A 17,604-nucleotide genomic window follows, 5' to 3' on the forward strand; every position below is an offset into this window, starting at 1 on the left:
AGCCTATGTACAAGGGAAGGAGCCCACAGGACAAGGTGCAGTGCTGATGTCAGGGAGCATATGGTGGGCACGCTGGGTGCTGGATGGAGCAGAAAGACCTCAGCATCATCAGCCAGGTCTCCTGCTTGGAGAGGGGACAAGGCAACAAGGACATTTTTCTCTGCTACTAAACACTGGCTGCAGGGCCAGTCCTGGGGCTGACTTGGTAATGCTTTCATACCCAGAGCCCTTCCCCACCACCATCACCAGGCCACGATGTTGCAAAGCCTTTGTGCTCCCACACTCCCTATTTACAGGTGGCAGATGATTGGTCCTTTACAGCAGCTCCAGCCAGAGCCCCACGTGTTGCTGTAGGATTTCTATTTCTGTGGCAGGACAAATGCCATCTCCCAGCCCATACCACTGCAGGGGGTTAAGAAGCCATCAGTGCTTTCCCCAGCTGCACACACCTTCTCGTGCACCACTGGGAATGGACAGCAAGGGCAGAGATGGCTGCCAGCACCTCAGCCCAGGCATGGCAGCATGATGATCCATCCCACCCAGTCTTTCCTGTGCAGAGGTCTGCATGGCAGCCCAGAGTGCTGAAGGACGTATAAAGAGCTCCTGAAGGTGACATGGTTTTTGCAAGAGCTGCAATCCTGATCCAGACCCGGAACTGCTGCCTGATACAAAGGGCTGTGCCGAAGTGGAAGGGATGGGAAAGGGTTTTCCCATGTTTCCAGATTCCCTCTCTCATATCTCCTTAGCTGAGGAGCAGGTCAGGCCTTCAGCTTGCTGAAGCAAAACCATGCAAGTGGCTGCTCATTCCAGGAGGGGAAACCACAGCCCCACAACTTTGCAAAGCGGAAGGGAACCCAAAAATACTAGGAAACTCTGGTGCAGTCAGAAAAACATAACTGCAAAGCTTCTCAGCTTTGGGAATGAGCCAAACATGCAATGAGTTGCACCATGCTGCAACCCCTCACCTGCAAAGCAAACAACATCTGGCTGAAGGGAACACCAGGCTGCATGCGTGCACCTCCCCGAGCTTCCATGCCAATGTTACAGCTACAGGGAAGCAACACAGCTATAGGAAGGCTGAAGGAAACAGCCCCAGCTATGAGATATCCACCTTACAAACCCAAAAAGGTGAAGGTTGCACCAACCCAGCACCAGCGCAGCAGCACCATGACCCCAGGAGCCCAGTGAGCAAAGGAGGGAGCAGGAACACCCCAAAAACACAGGGCTCACCCTCCAGGAGAGGAACAGCTCTGGAGATGCACAACTCACCCGCCCCTCTCCATGCTTCAAGCACTGACTCCATCACACTTCCGAATTCCAGCTGCCTAAGCAATTTTTTGCAGATATTTCCTCTTTCTTCACATTCATTTGGCTAATAAGATGAGCAGGTTGGGCTCATTTATTTTGGACACTGTTCGTGGATCATTAGCGGAAAGGCTAATCATTAGGTTGGCAGAGAGTGTTGCTTCTGCTTCAGAGCTGGCTGCAAGGCACAGAGAGGGGAGAGAGCAGGAGCCTGAGCCCTGAGAGAGATGACAGTAGGTGCCTCTGGAAGTGGAATTTTCCTTTGCTGTTTCCTAAGGTACCACTGAGAAAGTAGGTAGAATGCTGGTACCCAAGGCTACCATGCAGAGCTCCTGCTCCCTCCATGCGCCCTGCTGGCACTCAGGGCTGCAGGCTCTCCTTCCTCCCTACAGGAACCTTTCAGGGATGGCCTGGGGCCCCAGGAAGCTTTCAGCACCCCTCAGCCCTATGGAGGTTGAGGCATCCCATGGCTCCAGGAAGTTCAGGGCATCCCACAGCCCCAAGGATGCTCTGGGCACCCTGCAGCTCTCGACTGCCTCCGGGCAGCCACACACTTCCCCTCCCACTCTCTCAGCATCGCAGCTGAGGACCTGAAGGCACTTGCCAAGGGAGCATTGTAAAGCCATGAAGGGAGAGGGGAACAGCCAGGACAGATGCCCAACGTTTGCCCCCTCCTCTCATGGGGTGCTCCAAGGGTCCCCTTGGTATCCCCATGCTCTCTGGGTAAAGCCCCTCATGCAGGGGGTGCTGGGGAGGCTCCACAGGGTTCTTTTAGCAGAGAAAAAGAGGAAAATTTGGGAACTAATTTAGAGCTCATATTATCTAAGCCCTTTCAGACACTGAGGCTATTGGCAGGCAGCATCCCAGCCCCTGCCAGTCTCAGCAGCTCTACAATGTCCTTTCATTGGCAAGGGCAGCAGTGGAGAAAAAATAACACAGCAAAACAAGGGACATGTGATGGAGAGCTTGGCTGAGGGCTCCCTCCCCTTCGAGGCCCTGCATGCCAAGGAGGGAGAGCACAAAGGATTGAAAAGTGGCCTTTTAAAAAGGGAAAAAGCAAAGAAACAAAGCACACGGCTTGTTTTGCCGAGGGAAACGTGGCCAGCACGAGGCAATGGGGCAAGCATCTCTGAGGGTCTGCATTTCACCCAAACCCACTGCAGATCCTGGGTGGGACACCCCCAACCCAAGCAAGGGACAACCCCACACCTCCATAACCAGACCTCAGCCACGAAGCTGAGAGACACCTTGCAGCTCGTTTACTTGATGCTGTGAAGCCAGATGAGCCTCTGGCACTAATTCCAGCTGTAGGTCGATGTATGCGCAGCTTTCACTTCATTTCTGTTTGTTTTTGGAAGCCTTGCAGCTACCGTGCCCTTTGTTTGCAATTTGCAAGCAAGTCTTGTCTTTCCCAACCCCACACCACAGGTGACACTGAGCCCCTCCATCAGCTCAGAGACCCCCAAAGCATGCAGCACCCCAAGTCTCACAGGGTCCTAAAATGGCACGAGAGACAGCATCCATACAACAACACACCCCAAAGTGCACCCAGCTCTGACACACCTGTACCCCACCACAGTGCTCCCTACTTTCTCTAGAGCTCAACCATTCTCCCAGAACTCCCCAAAGTTTGCAGAGCAAGTAGCATTTCACCTCGTCAGCTGCTCCATGCGCCCTGGTTGCTCTCTCTGCAATTGCTGCCATTGCTTTCACCCCAAGTCCTCCAGGTCTGGTGCAACAAGGAAAGCTGGGCTCAGGGTAGTCACAAAATCACTGAATGGTTTGAGTTGGAAGGGACACTTAAAGGCCATCTGGTCCCACTCCCTGCAGTGCACAGGGAACAGCCACAGCTCCATCAGTGCTCAGAGCCCCAACAGCCTGAGCTTGGCTTCTGCAAGGACGGAGCACCACCACCTCTCTGTGCAACCTGTGCACTGCCTCACCGCCCTTACCATAAAAAGCTTTTTCCTTATATCCAACCTAAATCTCCCCTCTTTTAGTCTGAAACCACGTCCCCTTGTCCTGTCACAACAGCCCCTGCTCAAGAGTCAGTCCCCTCCCTTCTTACAGCCCCATCAGATACCGACAGACCGCATTCTCAGCTCCCCCCAGATCCTTCTCTTCTCCAGGCTGAACCAGCACCCGCACCCAGCCCACGCCTCTCCCTTAGAAATCATTATTTTCCTGTGGTTTTAGGTAATTGGATTTTTAGAATAAGCACCATTAGTTTATTTTCTTTGCCGCACACCACAGAGACCTCGCAGAGGCTAAAAAAGAGCTGGGTCCTGCTGTCTGGGGGGATGAGGGGGAGGCAGAGCGGGAGCAGGACAGGTAAAAATAACCACGCGTGGCCCATGCTGCTCCCAATTACACCAGTGGGAATTGTGCCCAATTTCCTGCAGCAGATCCAGGCATGCACGCACACATTTTTTTCCCCTCGAAGAAGTTCTCAGCTATATTAGCAGCCCTGCAACAATCAGAAAAATCACCCATGTATGAGCTTCTTCCTCCGCTTCACATCAGCACGTTTTGGAGCATCCCTTCCCAATGGAACCCAGACTCAGGTTTGGGTTTATTTCCAACCAATCCCAGCTTTCTGGGTGATGCAGGTGCTGGCGGCCGTTCATCAAATATTTTTCACCCATGGTTTAGCTGCAGTTACTCAAAAAAAAAGCCTGGCAAGATGTTCTACAAATGGTTTATCTGCTCAGACAGTTTCACATCAGCTGAGACGAAAGCGTTGTGGGGAGGATATGGAAAGTGCTGAAGAGGAGAAACATTTCACTCTGACACTTTCCTGAGCACAAAGCGCTCTGCCTTTTCTCTTTGCAATGCTGCCGTGTGAAACTAAGTCCAATTTGTTTTTAAATGGGAAAAAAAAAAAAAAAAAAAAAGAAGCTCCAAATGAAAGCAAGCATCGTATTTCTTGGGACAAATAAGACATTGCGTTTCATCCTGTCATTAAGACTTATTCCAGGTCGCAAGATTTGCCAACAAAACATTCCGTCTTTCGTACAAAAATCTCTCCCAAACATCTCAAAGCAATCCTACATCAGGTTTGTCACAGCTCACCTCCACATGAGCCGGCTCCCGATGCTGATAACATTTACCTGATAGAAGCATTTCTAAGCAGCACTGCACATATATTCAAGCAAGGACAAGCAGTGAGAGGAGGCAAAGCTGCAAATCACACCCAGTTTGAGGAAAAGGCAGGGCAAGGCACAGTGAGCCCATATGGTGCAGGGATGTGCCTTCATCTCCCATACCTGGCTGCCTAGAGAGCTGTGGGTGCCCCATTTCTGGAGGTGTCCAAGGCCATGGATGGGGCTGGGGCAGCCTGAGCTGCTGGGAGGCAGCCAGCCCACAGCAGGGGATGGGGTTCAATGGTCTTCAAGGTCCCTTCCAACCCAAACCACTCTGTGGTTCTATGATCTGCGAACTCCAAGCACAGCCCAGGGCACCCCACTATGAACACACACGTGATATTTCAGCAGCATGGAGGTTCACATAGGGTGAGGGCAGATGCCCTCCCTTTTGCCCACGTTCTGAGCCATGCACTAACCCTACCCTCGCCACGCTTCTCCCACAATCCCTATGCTTTTCCTTCATTTCCTCACTTCAGCATCTCCCTCCAAGCTCAAGCACCCTCTGTCTATAACAACCACCTATCTAACACGAGCTCATGCTTTTCCCCTTCCAACTATTCTCCTTTTTCAGCATATTGAAGATAGAAACTATCTACAGCAGCAGATGCATCCCACGCATTCAATGCCATCTGCAAGGAGCAGCCCCTCCCATGGCTGCTTTTCCCCTAATATCGACTTGGATTGCCCTGGGGATGACATCAGAAAGTTGGTTCGCTGCTCAGCTTGGATGAACTAAGAGTGTTTATTCATCCTTACTTTATCTGTGATGCAAATCAAGCACTCCAGTTACATATTTTAACACAAGGGGTTCTGGTTCCCATTTTATCCCATCTCTGCAAAGGTGGAATGGAGGGGAAAAGACAGAGGGAGCCTCTCCCAGCCCAGAAAGAGTTGGTTCATGGGCAGCAGACACAGCCATAGCCCCACCAGCACCCTCAGACAGCTCAGGACCAGACCATGGATAGGGACAGCTGCCATGGGGACACCGTGCAGGACCTCCTAGCAGAACTATCAGAGCTCAGCACAATATAGGCTGGGCTGACCCGACCCACAGAGCAGGAGGAGGGGGACATAATTCTCATACAGATATACACCGATCCTATTCCTCTTTTCTTTTTATTAAAAATAAAAATAATAAAAAAAAAAAAAACCAAACAGCTCATTGGAGATCAATTTAGCTGCTTAATAACTTTCAGATAAGGAAATCTGCTGCTGCAGCAATTTTTTCCCCTACCCTAATTAATTCCTAAACATATCACAAGCTGGAAGTGCATGTTTTATGAATCCGGTTGACCTCCTGGTGCAGAAATGATGACACAGATGTTGTGCCTCCTTCACTACCTCATTACTCATGTTACACCATTCTTCTCCAAATGAGCTGCCTGCCATCAACAAGGCACACTGCAAAGAGCCAGCAAGGCTCCAGCAGCATCCTACAGCCACCAGAGCACCACACTGCAATACATTGTGCAGCCAAAGCTGGGAGCCCGATGGGAATGGGGCTCTTCAAGGAAACACAGGCAATGCAGAGAGGCACAGTCGTGGGATTCTTGGCAGGAAAAGAGGAAAAAGAGAGGTAGAGGATGGATGGATGATGGCAGAGAAGCAGCTTCAGGAAGGAGGGAGCAGATCCTGAAACCCCTCCAGCTCTTGGATACAGATGCAGTGTTTCTGAACCTGCAGAGCTGACCCTGGTGATGGGAGGAAGGCATTGGGCTGCACACCCCACTCGGTTCCACTTCAGAGCAGGATGCTCAATCAGAGGGAAGCGTTTAAGAGCACACTTTATACCCATCTTAGAAGCTGACAGAGCACAGCACAAGCAGCTGATCATTAGGGACACATCGGGATGCGTAAGATCAAGAAGAAAAAAGGAAACTTGTCTAAATAAGAGCTGAAAAATCTGCTGGGAAACCAAGAAAACCAGCAGCTAACTGTCTGCTGCCAGCACAACGCAGGAAGTTACAAAATAAAGATCAGCTTGATGACATCTGGTCACCTTTATTCCAGACACTCCAACTCGCAGGGAGGTGGTATGAGATGAAATGAGGCTTTGGTGTGATAGCATCCAGGGAAGGTGAGAGGTGGCCGTCCCCATGTGTCACCTACCACGGGCACCAGACATGCATCTCCATCCTAGGGGCACAGCAAAGGGCAACACAGAGCTGCCAAAGAGTTCAGCCATTCAGGTGGTTCAGTGCAAGGTGAGATGTGCCCATCCTACCAACACCCACAGCTCTGCATCCTGCGATTGCACACACAGCTGCAGCAACTACTAGAAAATGTGGCTCTGGGCCTGAGCCCACAACGATGCTCAACAATAACTGAACAGGCATAATATGGTGGAGAAAAATATATCTTATGTTCTGCTAAATTCAGCAATTTACAAGGCTGGAATAATTAGTGGTTTAAAATGTTTTGACACAAGCAGCCCCAATAATCATGATAAATCATATCAGGCATATGCCCAGATCCTCAAAGTGACAGACGACAAACAGAGCAGTGACAAGACGCTCTATCATGCGGGGAATCATTGAGTTAATGGAAGAATTATTGCTTCTGAAATCCACTCCAGTCCTATTGTGGGGAACATTCCAATTTATCAAAGCCAAATGAACATTAATTGCTGCAGCCTGGTAAGTTTTCGAGCTGCTGTGACCTTCATTGAATTTTAATCCAAAACAGATAAGATTTACTTCCACACAAGAGGAAACAACACAATTAAACCCAAATAACAGCTAAGATTATGGGGGAAAAACACAACAGACATAATGACAAAAATATTGATTCCTTCCTACTTGGCGCTGCACAAAAAATGAGGAGTAAATAAAATCTAGCATTTACATAAATGTATTTATACGTATATATTTCCTTTCCTGCCTTTGCATCTGGGAGACAAATCTTAGTTGCTCAAGCCAAGAGGAAAGGGGTGGCAGACAGTAATGGAGACTGAATTCCCTTTAACTGCAGTAATTAATGTGTTATGTTTCAGTGGGGAAAGATTAAGACAAAATGGTGAGAGAAAAAAAGAAAAAAAAAAGGTATTATTGTGCTGTTACAGATGTCCTTGAGCTTGAGCAGAGACGCAGAGAGGGTCACAGCTGCCCCTGGGACATGAGGCAGGATGCAGAGGAATGATGGCACGGCCATGTCAAGTGAATGGCACAAAGCAGGACATGGAGGGCAGGAGCTGGGCACCCAGGTGGCACTCAGCAGTGTGAGCTCTGCAGGATGCAATGACTTGGGGTCGAGATGAAAGGTAATAGGATGGGAAAGCAGCCCAAAGCTCGGGGACACGGATGGCATTTAATCCAAGAAACAAAGACTTTCAAGCAGTTTTACTAAATAAATCCATGTGGTTTTGAGAGAAACCCACAAAAGGCATTTATCTTCTGCTAGTAACTCCAACCTTGGCTTGGGTTCACTCAAAGTCAATGAATCTTCCAAGAGATGGGCAAAGCTTCCTGCTGGTGGGCAGTCCTGGCCCAGGGAGCTCTGCAGGTCCCCAGCACCAGGACTTGGAATGAAAGTAGAATTACAGCTGCTGTGCACGAGGAATGTTGGTTTCTCTCCTGTCCTCACCTCACTCATCTAGAAGCTGTCACCCAAAGCCACGGATGCTCCAAAGCCATTGGTTTCAGTGCTGCATGGCAAAGCCTCATCTAGCCAACCTCAGCACAGGGTGCCCTGAGACATCCATGCCCACTGTAGCCAAGCAATCCCACATGCCAAGCAGGGCTCAAGCTTTTCACACCCCAATTTATGTTTTGCTGTCTTTATTCTTCGCTCTCTTTCTCTGCTGGTCTTTTCAGGCTTATTTTCTACATATCCCAGCTCTACTGTTTTCCTCCCCAGTATTCCATCACACTGACACCTGCAGCAGGACATGAGAAGCATTCCCTGCCCAACCCACTGAGCTCCTGCCCCTTCTGCCATCCTGCTGTCACACTGTGCCTTCCCTCACCCAACAGCCTCAATGCAAAGCCTCTTCCTGCATTCACTTGCACTCAATGCCCAATCCAAAGCCTCGCTGACAAGGGTTGAGACATTCAGAAAAAAACCCACCAGATTTAGGTTGTAGAAGCCAAATAGCTGCTTGTTCAAGCAGAAAAAAAAAAAAAAAAAAGTCGTCATGAAGCCACCTCTGCTCTGCCTTCCAAAATGAAAAAACAGACGGCATGGAAATGGCACACAGGCTGTAAAACACGAACAGATGCACCTCGTGCAGAGGGGTGCTGCAGTAGGATTCCCATATGCAATTTGTGCAAGCAATGTGCAGGTACACAGTGCTCTGGGGATCTAGAAGCCTAACTTCTAGACCACCATCTCATACTGAATTAAGCACCCTGAAAGGCACAGAACACATACACAGTATGTTAGTGACAGCCAGAATCTAAGATAAGAAATGTTCAAAGCACTGAGATCATGTTTTCACTCATCAGACTGATCCTCTGAAACAGGAGGATCGTGCTGCAGACCACAACTTCTCAAGACACGAAATTCAGCTTACAAAAACTCCAAAAAATAGCAATCAACCCACGATCTTGCCTTTGCATGTACCACTAAGGCCAAGGAGATCTCCACCCACACCCTGACAGGTGCCAGCAGATGCCTGATGACTCCCACATTCCCACTGCCCCACTTTTCATTCTCAAACAAGACCAGTCCCACTTTGCCTCCTGGCCCTTTCACACACACCTCTCCCTCTCTGGAGGCACAGGAGGACACAGACAAGGGACAAAGACATCGGACTCTCCAGCCTGTCCTTTACCACCAGTGTCCCCATGCCTTCCCACTCACCATGACGGAGATATGAAGAATGTGCATCTGTTCCTCCACGATCTCGGAAGGCTCCTGGAGGCTGGGAGGGGTGGCCCGGGAGAGCTGCTCAGCACTGTTCATGGACACATGGAAGTACAGGGTGCCGTTCTCCAACCACTGCTGCTTCCAGTGCACCAACGAGATGTCTGCCACCGTCCCCGACATCTCTGCAGGGACAAAACATGCAACCGAGGGTCAGTTTGTTCCACGACATCACGGCTTCACCACCATCTGCGTAAAGAATTTCCTCCTAATATCTAATCTACATCTCCCATCTCGGGACTGGGAGCCAGGATAACAGCATCCCAACACACCCCAGCACAGCAGCATCTCCACCCAACACCTCCACATCACCATACCTGACAAATGAGGAGCTGGGACAATTTGGGCACCATGCAACCGAAAGCAAGCGCAGTTCTGCGCTCAGCACTGCCAGCAGCTCCGATCTGCAGCTGCAGCTCCTGGCTTGGCCAAGCAGCAGCAGAACAGGAGTGCTGACAGCTCCACAGCTGCCTATCAAGTTTTTAACAGATCTCTGCAAAGAACCGATTTGTCAGTTTGGCAGCCAAACCAAAACCGAAAAAAAAATATACTAGTGCTAAATAAGTCACAATATTTCTCCTTCCACCACCTCTCTTTTTGCGTTTGTTGTTCCATTTGCAATACAAGCAATGGGAAAGAAGTCAGGTTCCCACCGGCAGTCCTCTGAGTCACTGGACGTGGGGTGTCAGCAAGCAGTCACATCATGGGGAACCCAAACCCAATTCCCTTCTGTTTGGGGAGAGCAACCTCACATCTGTTTCAATGGGTCGTGACGTGCTTCAGAATGATGTTTTCAAGAAGAGTGGAGATGTGGCACCGAGGGACATGGTCAGTGGGCACGGTGGGGATGGGTTGGGGTTGGAGTTGGTGATCTTAGAGGTGTTTTCCAACCTTAATGATTCTGTGGTTCTAGTGGAGGGAGCAGCCAGGGCATTCTGTATTCCTGAAAGCTACTGGGCAAAGGCACTGCCAGCTCTAGCTTGGAGTGGGAACAATGAAGTGAGGCCAGCTGAGGGCATCCTCAGAGCTCCCAACACCCTTTGGGTCAAGGTCCTTCAAGGTGCTGGGTCACAGGTAGCCCCACGAGCCACAAGACCAGGCGCTTCCACTTCTACAGACCCACGTGCCAACCCCTCCTGACTCAAAAACAAAAGTCTATTTTTCAGGAACACTTCTTCCCAACCCTGAAACCAGCACGTTGTTCAGCAGCAGACTCCAGGCTTTGAACCACAGATTAAAGCAGAGAAGTCCCCACCGTGCCATGGGAAGGCTCCACGGGGCTGCTGCTGTGGGATGGCAACACCCCACTGCTGCTGTGGGGCTTCAGTGGGGCTGGGACGAGGACAAGGTGACCCTGCTGCTGCCAGCCCCTTATTCAGCACCTCACTAATGACACTGCAGGCACAACGCTGCCAGCTGAACCTCATCGAGGGCTGTGCTCATTAGTGCTGCCTCCCAAGCACAGCACTGGTCGTTATCCCCAATTTCTGCGCACATCTGAGCACTCAAAGGAAAAAAACTAAACAGCTCCTGACCATGCATGGGATCCATAAGAGCCCACGCTCACACTTTGGAGGGGATGCGTGAACTCACTGTCATATCTCTGCCATTGCAACGAGACGTCTCCTAATAATCCCTTCTCTCCTTTAATATAAATAGCTGTTTGCTGGAGCAAAGCGGAACCAGGAGGAGCTGCTCGCAGCCTTTGCCCTGCAAATCAAGTCAGGTCTGCGGCTCACACTTCAGGACAGGAGCTGGTGCAGACTGCACAGTAAGGAAAGCCAGAAACACGGCCATCTCACCTGCAAAGAGGTGAGAGCAGAGGGCCTCTTACAGTGGTAAAAGTAAGAACAAAATGAAGGCAATAGCAGAGCTGTTTGACCACAGTTGTCTTCACACCGATACTTTAAAGCTCAGCACTGACAAGCATCTACCTGTCTAATTAAAATTGCAACTAAGGTCACACTGAGGAGCAGAAGCACTGATTCAGCTTTGGGACAGACAGCACAACCCCTCCTACAGAGACAAGGAGGGAACAGCACAGAAGCATCACAAGAGAAGGCCCTACTTACTTAAAGCAATGCTAACTCAGCTCAGAGGTGCAGTCACCCACGGGACAGGGCGATCTGCACTACTGCTCACTGGACATGCACACTTCCAACACGTCTCTGCAGCTTCCCAAATGGGCTCAGGATCAGAAGTAGCATCGCCTGGAGCACAGCAGGACCCAACGTGGTGCTGCCAGGACCCAGCCATCCCCACTCCCAAAGGTGCACCACACCAGGACGGCATGGGAAAAGCCCCAGGAGCAGCCAGAATCCTCCAAATTTCTTCCCTTTCCGCACACGTTCTTTTGCATGGGGCGTTTAAACGGATCACAGAGAACATTTCTGGGGAGTTCTGAGATTCAGGCAATTTTTTGGATTTTAGCCTAGACTGGAGATAAGCCTGTTTCATGTTCAAAAGGTCTCTTCCAAAAGTAGAAACTTCAATTTAACATTCATTTCGCAATGTTAAGCAAAACCCAGCAGCGAAGCAATTCCTGACGAACGCCGGGTGCCATTTACCATACATTTATAAATATCTGAATGCTCCCCAGCCCTGAACCCCACGATGCAAGAAACCTGGCCATCACCACCCCTAACACTGCCAGAACACCGGGAGCCTTCCAGCAGATTTGCTGCTCGGGGAGAGGAGAAAAAAAAAAAAAAAAAAAAAAAAAAGCAAGAAAAATGTTCTCGAGCCCTTTTAGCTGCTGAACCCTTCAATATCCAAATGCGGGGAAGTTTCTTGGCCTCGAGCACTTGACATGAATATTATACTGCCTGTGTTTCGCCGGACACGCATTGTCACCCCGCTATCTACACGGTAGTTACAGCAGCGATATGCCGTCCATCAGCAGGAATGCAATAGTCTGCAGCAAGATTGCCTGTTATCAGAGCTTTCAAATACTTTTGGAACAAATTAAGGGCATTCCTGCACTAAAATAGAATGAGATACAGCGAGGGTTTGAAATGGGCAGCAATGGAAAAGCACTTGTAGGCTGTAGCTATTGAAGAACTCAAGCTATTCAGCGTTCAAGCCGGTCCTGAAGCAATGGCCACAGCTCTGTGGGTAAAACAAGGAGAAAACGGTCAGGCTGACCCACAGATCCAACCCTGCCTGTGTTGGCGATGATGCTGACTGCCCCCGGGGATGGATGGCATCTGCTAACGATGCTCTGAATTTAAGAAAAAGTACACAGAGCATTTTCTCCTTCTCTGCCCTTCCTCTGGGTCCCACAAGGCTGCAGCTTCATGTTTTCCTTGGAAATCAAACGTACCAAACAAAACCCTCGCACTGCTCAGAACCCAAACAGCTCATGGCAATGGGACAGTCACCATCCAGGACAGGTCAGGGAGGGATGTGGGACCCCAGCAGGGCTCCTTCCAATCGATTTGGTAATTCCATTTTCCCTCCACCGTTCCTACAATCCTCACACACAAACATTTTGAAGTCTTCAGCTCTTATTACAATCAAACCTAAAAGCAAGAAGGCCTAAACGCACTTGGTTGGGAACCAAGACGATTCCCATAAAAGCAGATTATGCTGACATGATGAATATAAAATGAAACAGCAGATATTAAAGTTGGAGAACTGTTACTTCGTGCCTCCCGGCTGCCGGGCGCTCTGCCTCCCCCTCCTCCTCCTCCTCCTCCTCCCGCGCTGTCTGGCTGATGGCACAAAGCGAGCTGATAGCCTTTTCACCCCTGCCTTCTCCAAGGCAGGCTGCCAGGCTTGAAATATTCAGCAGCTCCCCCCGCCAGCCCTTATGCAATGCTTCAGCGTTCATCGGTTATTCGGGAGGTTGCAGCCCTGCCTTATCTGCCACCAAGTTTCACAAAGCGTGTTTTGTATTTAATTGGCTTGTTCTCTGCTAATCCACCGCCGCCGTTTTGTTTCATCCTTGAAGGTCGTCATTAAGACAACCCCACTTTGCTTAGAGCCCTTCGCCCCGATCTGTGCCCCAGGCCCAACCCACAGCCCTCCCCATCCCCAGACCTGTTGGGTTCACCCACAGAAGCCAAGGTCCCCGGATCCCTCACCCTAATGCTCAGCACCGCTCCTGCCTTCAGCCACTCTGCTGCTCTCCCCAGCTCACGCTCTCCAAAGCCACCACCCACTGTCCAAGTGCTGGTTTATAGATCCTCTGGTGCTAGCTACTACCACTTATGCTAATGAACCAAAATTATGCACGAAGTCATAAACAGAGATCTCCCCAGCGCCCTTGCCAGCACACGATTGCTCCCTGCAGAGCAGATTATAGCAGACTTGCTCCAAAACGACTCCAGTAATGGGGTTTCCCCCTGCTCCCCGGGGACAATTCTGCAGTCAAACAGGCCCTTCTTAGGGTTTGGGTCTTTTGTTGGCAACGCGGTGGTTTTTCTCCTCCTCAATCATTAGCTCACTTCATTATTTCTTCCCCCTTCCCTCTGCTCAATGTTAACGTGTTCCTTTCCTTCTAAACCTGCTCCCCTCGCAGCACTCCCCAGGGCAACACACAAACACAGCTGCACGTTGTAAAAAAAAAAAAAAGGAATAGAGAAGCTCAGAAGTTTAAGAAGGTTGACAAGATCCCTCTGATCATCTCTTTTCAAAGCATGAGATGCTCTAAACCTGCAGGGAACTCCACGGGTGGCTCCGGCACAGCACGTCCCCAGGGCTGGGACTGGGAGCTGCTGTGGATGCAGGAGGGCAGCAGGGAGCCTTGGTCCTGAGGTAGCCCATGGGGAACAGCCTCAGCACTGTAAAAGTTCGAGTTCAGCATCTCCTCTGCTCTGCCTGATGCTGAATGGACCAAATGGCCAGAGCCCAGCACAAGGCGAGGTGTGCGTGGAGGGTTTTGTTGTTTTGGGGCTGTCTAGAAGGAGAAGAATACTGGGTTCATGTATGATCTGGAGAGTGGGCACCTCAAAGATTGCATAGGCATGGTAGATCAATATAGCTCATAGGCAGCTCTGATGGACTAACTGAAAACAGCTGACAGTCAGCTGAGCCACCACCAAGGATCCCCCAGCTGGATCCCTCATGACCAGCACACCTCCAGTTTCTTAATTGCTGAAGGTCTGCACCCCAGCTTGTGGTCTTCAAGATGTACACCCATTCACCAGTAAAGCTCTCACGCTCCGAACTCATGGGTACAGCAGAAGCACACGTGTGCAAAGGGCCCTCCAACACATTTCACCTTCAGGCCAGAGCTGTGCAACGAACACGTGGCACACACACGTGCCACAGCCTGGCCTTGCACTTGCTGTCCCACTAACAGTGGATCTCTTCCAGTTGACATCAGGCACAGCGAACCCAACCAGAACATTGGGATTCTTCTCACTCTCCCACCAAATTAATTCATAAACATTCATGTGTGCACTGTGCTTTTCTTTCTAAAAAGTGCATATTCCAGGCAGATGCAATTATGGTGAGGCACAGCAGGAGGCCAGCAGCCTGCATCACCATGCAGACAGAGCTGAGGACCAAGAGATGACATGGGACAAGCGATGAGGACAGAGCCAGCCCTTCCCACCGTGCACCCCAGACCCCTCCTCGTGGTTCTGCAGCCCCCACATCCCCTCTAACCAAAGGCTGAGGAGGCTGACGGAAGCCACGAGCAGGTATTGATCTGCCTTCACTGCCTGCAGATCACAATCAGCCTCCACGCACCTTAAGGAAGCTCCGTGTACGTTCCCCGTTCTTACAGCTGCTTTGATTGCAATTCAGTCCTTAGTCCATTACCCTTATTTATAATGCCAGGGTTTCAGCGCGGAGCCTCAGGCAGTCTAAAATTATTACAGGGCCCTTTTGACTTTCAATTCCCTTCCATTCAATTCCATTTTTATTTGTCAGCAGAGACTCCCATTGACCAGCCATGGAAGCCAACTGCACATAGGCAGATGGTGCTGCTACATGTTAAACCAGCCCTATGGGGACGGCTGGCACGTGGCTCGGCACAGCAGGGCACTGCTGCTTGGATGGGGAATGCTGAGCCCAGAAGGGAATCATGGAATCTTTAAGGTTGGAAATGACCACTAACATCACTAAGTCCAACTGCCAACCCATTGCCACCATGCCTGCTGAACCAGTGCCAGAATAGCAGGGATGGAGAGATGCTGGGGGCAGCTTCCTCATCCAGTTGGCCAACATCGCCCTCATTCACAAAAAGGCAAAGGAACACAACTTGAAGCATCACAGCTGCTCCTGTGTGCCCTCCAGAGATGGAGGAGGCCTGCAGGAGGGATGGTGTACAGATGTTGAGCTGCAGCCCTATGCCCTTTTTGCACCCCACTCCCAATGGAGACACAACACCATCACAAGGATGCTTTGAGTTCTCACTGAGAGCCATACACAAAGCCAAGCAGATACTGCTGATAAATGGGAATAGCCGATAGTCTGAAGAGGCTTTTGCTATTTCAAAGGCACAAGCACCATTTCCTTTTTGATAACTCAACCATTAATCCCCATGAAAGAAACCGGTGCACATCTCTCCAACAGGGAAGCCTTCCTGCAGGTAACAAGCACTGCCAGCAGTGCCTCTGTAGCAGTGACTGTGCAACAGCTGGGTTATGTGAGACAAAAGGGACATGGAGGCTGGGAGTTCAGCTCTCTGCAGAGAACTGCAGCACCCGGGCACGATGCTCTGCTCCAAGCCAGGCAGTGCCCGTGGCTGCAGCACACAGTCCACAGGGATGGAGCAGCCTTGTATCCCCACATTGCTTCTCCCTGCAAGCTGCTGTGAGAGGGAAGGACAGCAGGACCCGCTGGGGTGACTCGAAGGGCATTGCAAAGCCAGCAGGCTCCATCACAAAGCCGAGCATTGCAGCTAACTTACAGCATCCACACGTGTGTGCACAGTGCACTGCTGGAGCAACGGAGCGGCACTCCAGGGGCGAGCATCGCCCAGAGCTTGATTACAACTAGGCAAGATCTTTATAACCTCCATGCATTTTTAAACGTCTCTCTTTGGGAAACATACCTCTTAAAACGATAAGGTAAGATGATAGCTCACGGCGCTGCTCAGGCGGTGAAGCAAAGCAATTTTTACAGCACGGTTCCCCCACGGATCCTCCCCTCCTGGTGAGCGCCGGCACAGCTGGCAGCCAGTGAACTGCAGGAGCTGCCCATGGGCTGACAGCATCGGGACAAGAGAGCAGCAAGCAAGGATGGGATCACCTGGAGCAGCAGGATGAGCAGCCTGGAAAAGTCTGGGTTTGTCTTTGCCCAAAAGGCAAGAAGCATTTGATACAGGGTAGAACATTTGCTAGAGCTCCTCCACGGACGTTGTGATGGACATCCCACTCCAACAGGGTCCTGCCCTTGCTTTCAAGGCAGACTTCAAGCAAGGATTAAGATTAGTTGAGCACCCTGGCCCTTCTCTGGGAGATGCTTCTGAGTTCTTGCTCCCTGGATAGCCCCACAGGTGCCCACGTACCAGGCTGCTCACAAATCCCCCACCAGGAATACAATTCTTGTGGAAACAGAGCTATGAAAACTGCCACCTCTCCCCGAACTGAGCTGTGCTGATGAAGCGGACTGAGCTAAAAGAGCTAAAAGCACAGAGCAGCTGGAGGGCTCCGCAAGTGGCATCAGATGACAAGGAGGCATTAAAATCCAAAATAAAGTAAAATAAAAGCAAATGAATTTATTAAGACTTCTCAGAGCCTGTGGGCAAAATAATTTTTCCACATTTAGAAGTGGATAAATCAAAACAGAGACGAAGCAATTTGTCAGAGCTTAAAAGCACCTAAGTGGCAGAGACACGTGCAGCCCAGAGCAGCGATGCTCTCACAGTGACATGATTGCCACCCTGGGCTGGGCACAGCACAGTCCCTGCATCCAGCATGGGAACTGTCTCGCAGCAAGCCTGCTGCAGTGAAGAGAGCATTCTACTCCTTGAAAAGGCTGATCCACATCCCCATCCACATCAGACCCATTTCCCCCACCATCACTGCACCATTAGATCTGCAAGCAGCATGGTTTCATTTCTATATTCCCATCTGCTGCCCTACAAGAGTCCTGGGGAAAGTCCTACGTCACCGGCCCACAAGGATCACCAATAATAAGAAAAGATACAGAGCACCTCCAGCCCTGTTCTGCATACACAAAGGTCATGGGAGAGGCAGAGGGGGATGAATCCTTGCAGCCTCATTAGAGGGAAGGAAACTGTTTCTGCAAATAATAATTGATTTCTAAATTTATCCCCTAATTAAATAGGTTCCCTGGATGAATCTGCATGCAGGCTGCAAGGTGATGATTTACA

At 50.4% G+C, this 17,604-nt stretch overlaps 1 protein-coding gene across 3 annotated transcripts in view; it reads right to left on the minus strand.

Moving 5' to 3' along the window:
• Positions 1–17,604, minus strand: part of ASTN2 (astrotactin 2) — a 262,038-nt gene that overhangs the window by 214,955 nt on the left and 29,479 nt on the right. The window contains exons 1-2 of one of the 3 annotated variants that reach the window (XM_090121268.1): positions 13,400–13,418; positions 9,252–9,439 (exon numbers count right to left, since the gene is read on the minus strand). In XM_090121268.1, the coding sequence (XP_089977394.1) occupies positions 9,252–9,437 (186 nt within the window). In that variant the 5' untranslated portion in view covers positions 9,438–9,439; positions 13,400–13,418. Of the gene's footprint in view, positions 1–9,251; positions 9,440–9,631; positions 9,649–13,399; positions 13,419–17,604 lie in introns of those variants that run through there. The other 2 variants (XM_090121267.1, XM_090121266.1) reach the window with 2 other exon arrangements.

This window comes from Phasianus colchicus, chromosome 19 (genome assembly GCF_987193195.1).
Source record: "Phasianus colchicus chromosome 19, bPhaCol1.hap1.1, whole genome shotgun sequence".
Classification (NCBI taxonomy): domain Eukaryota; kingdom Metazoa; phylum Chordata; class Aves; order Galliformes; family Phasianidae; genus Phasianus; species Phasianus colchicus.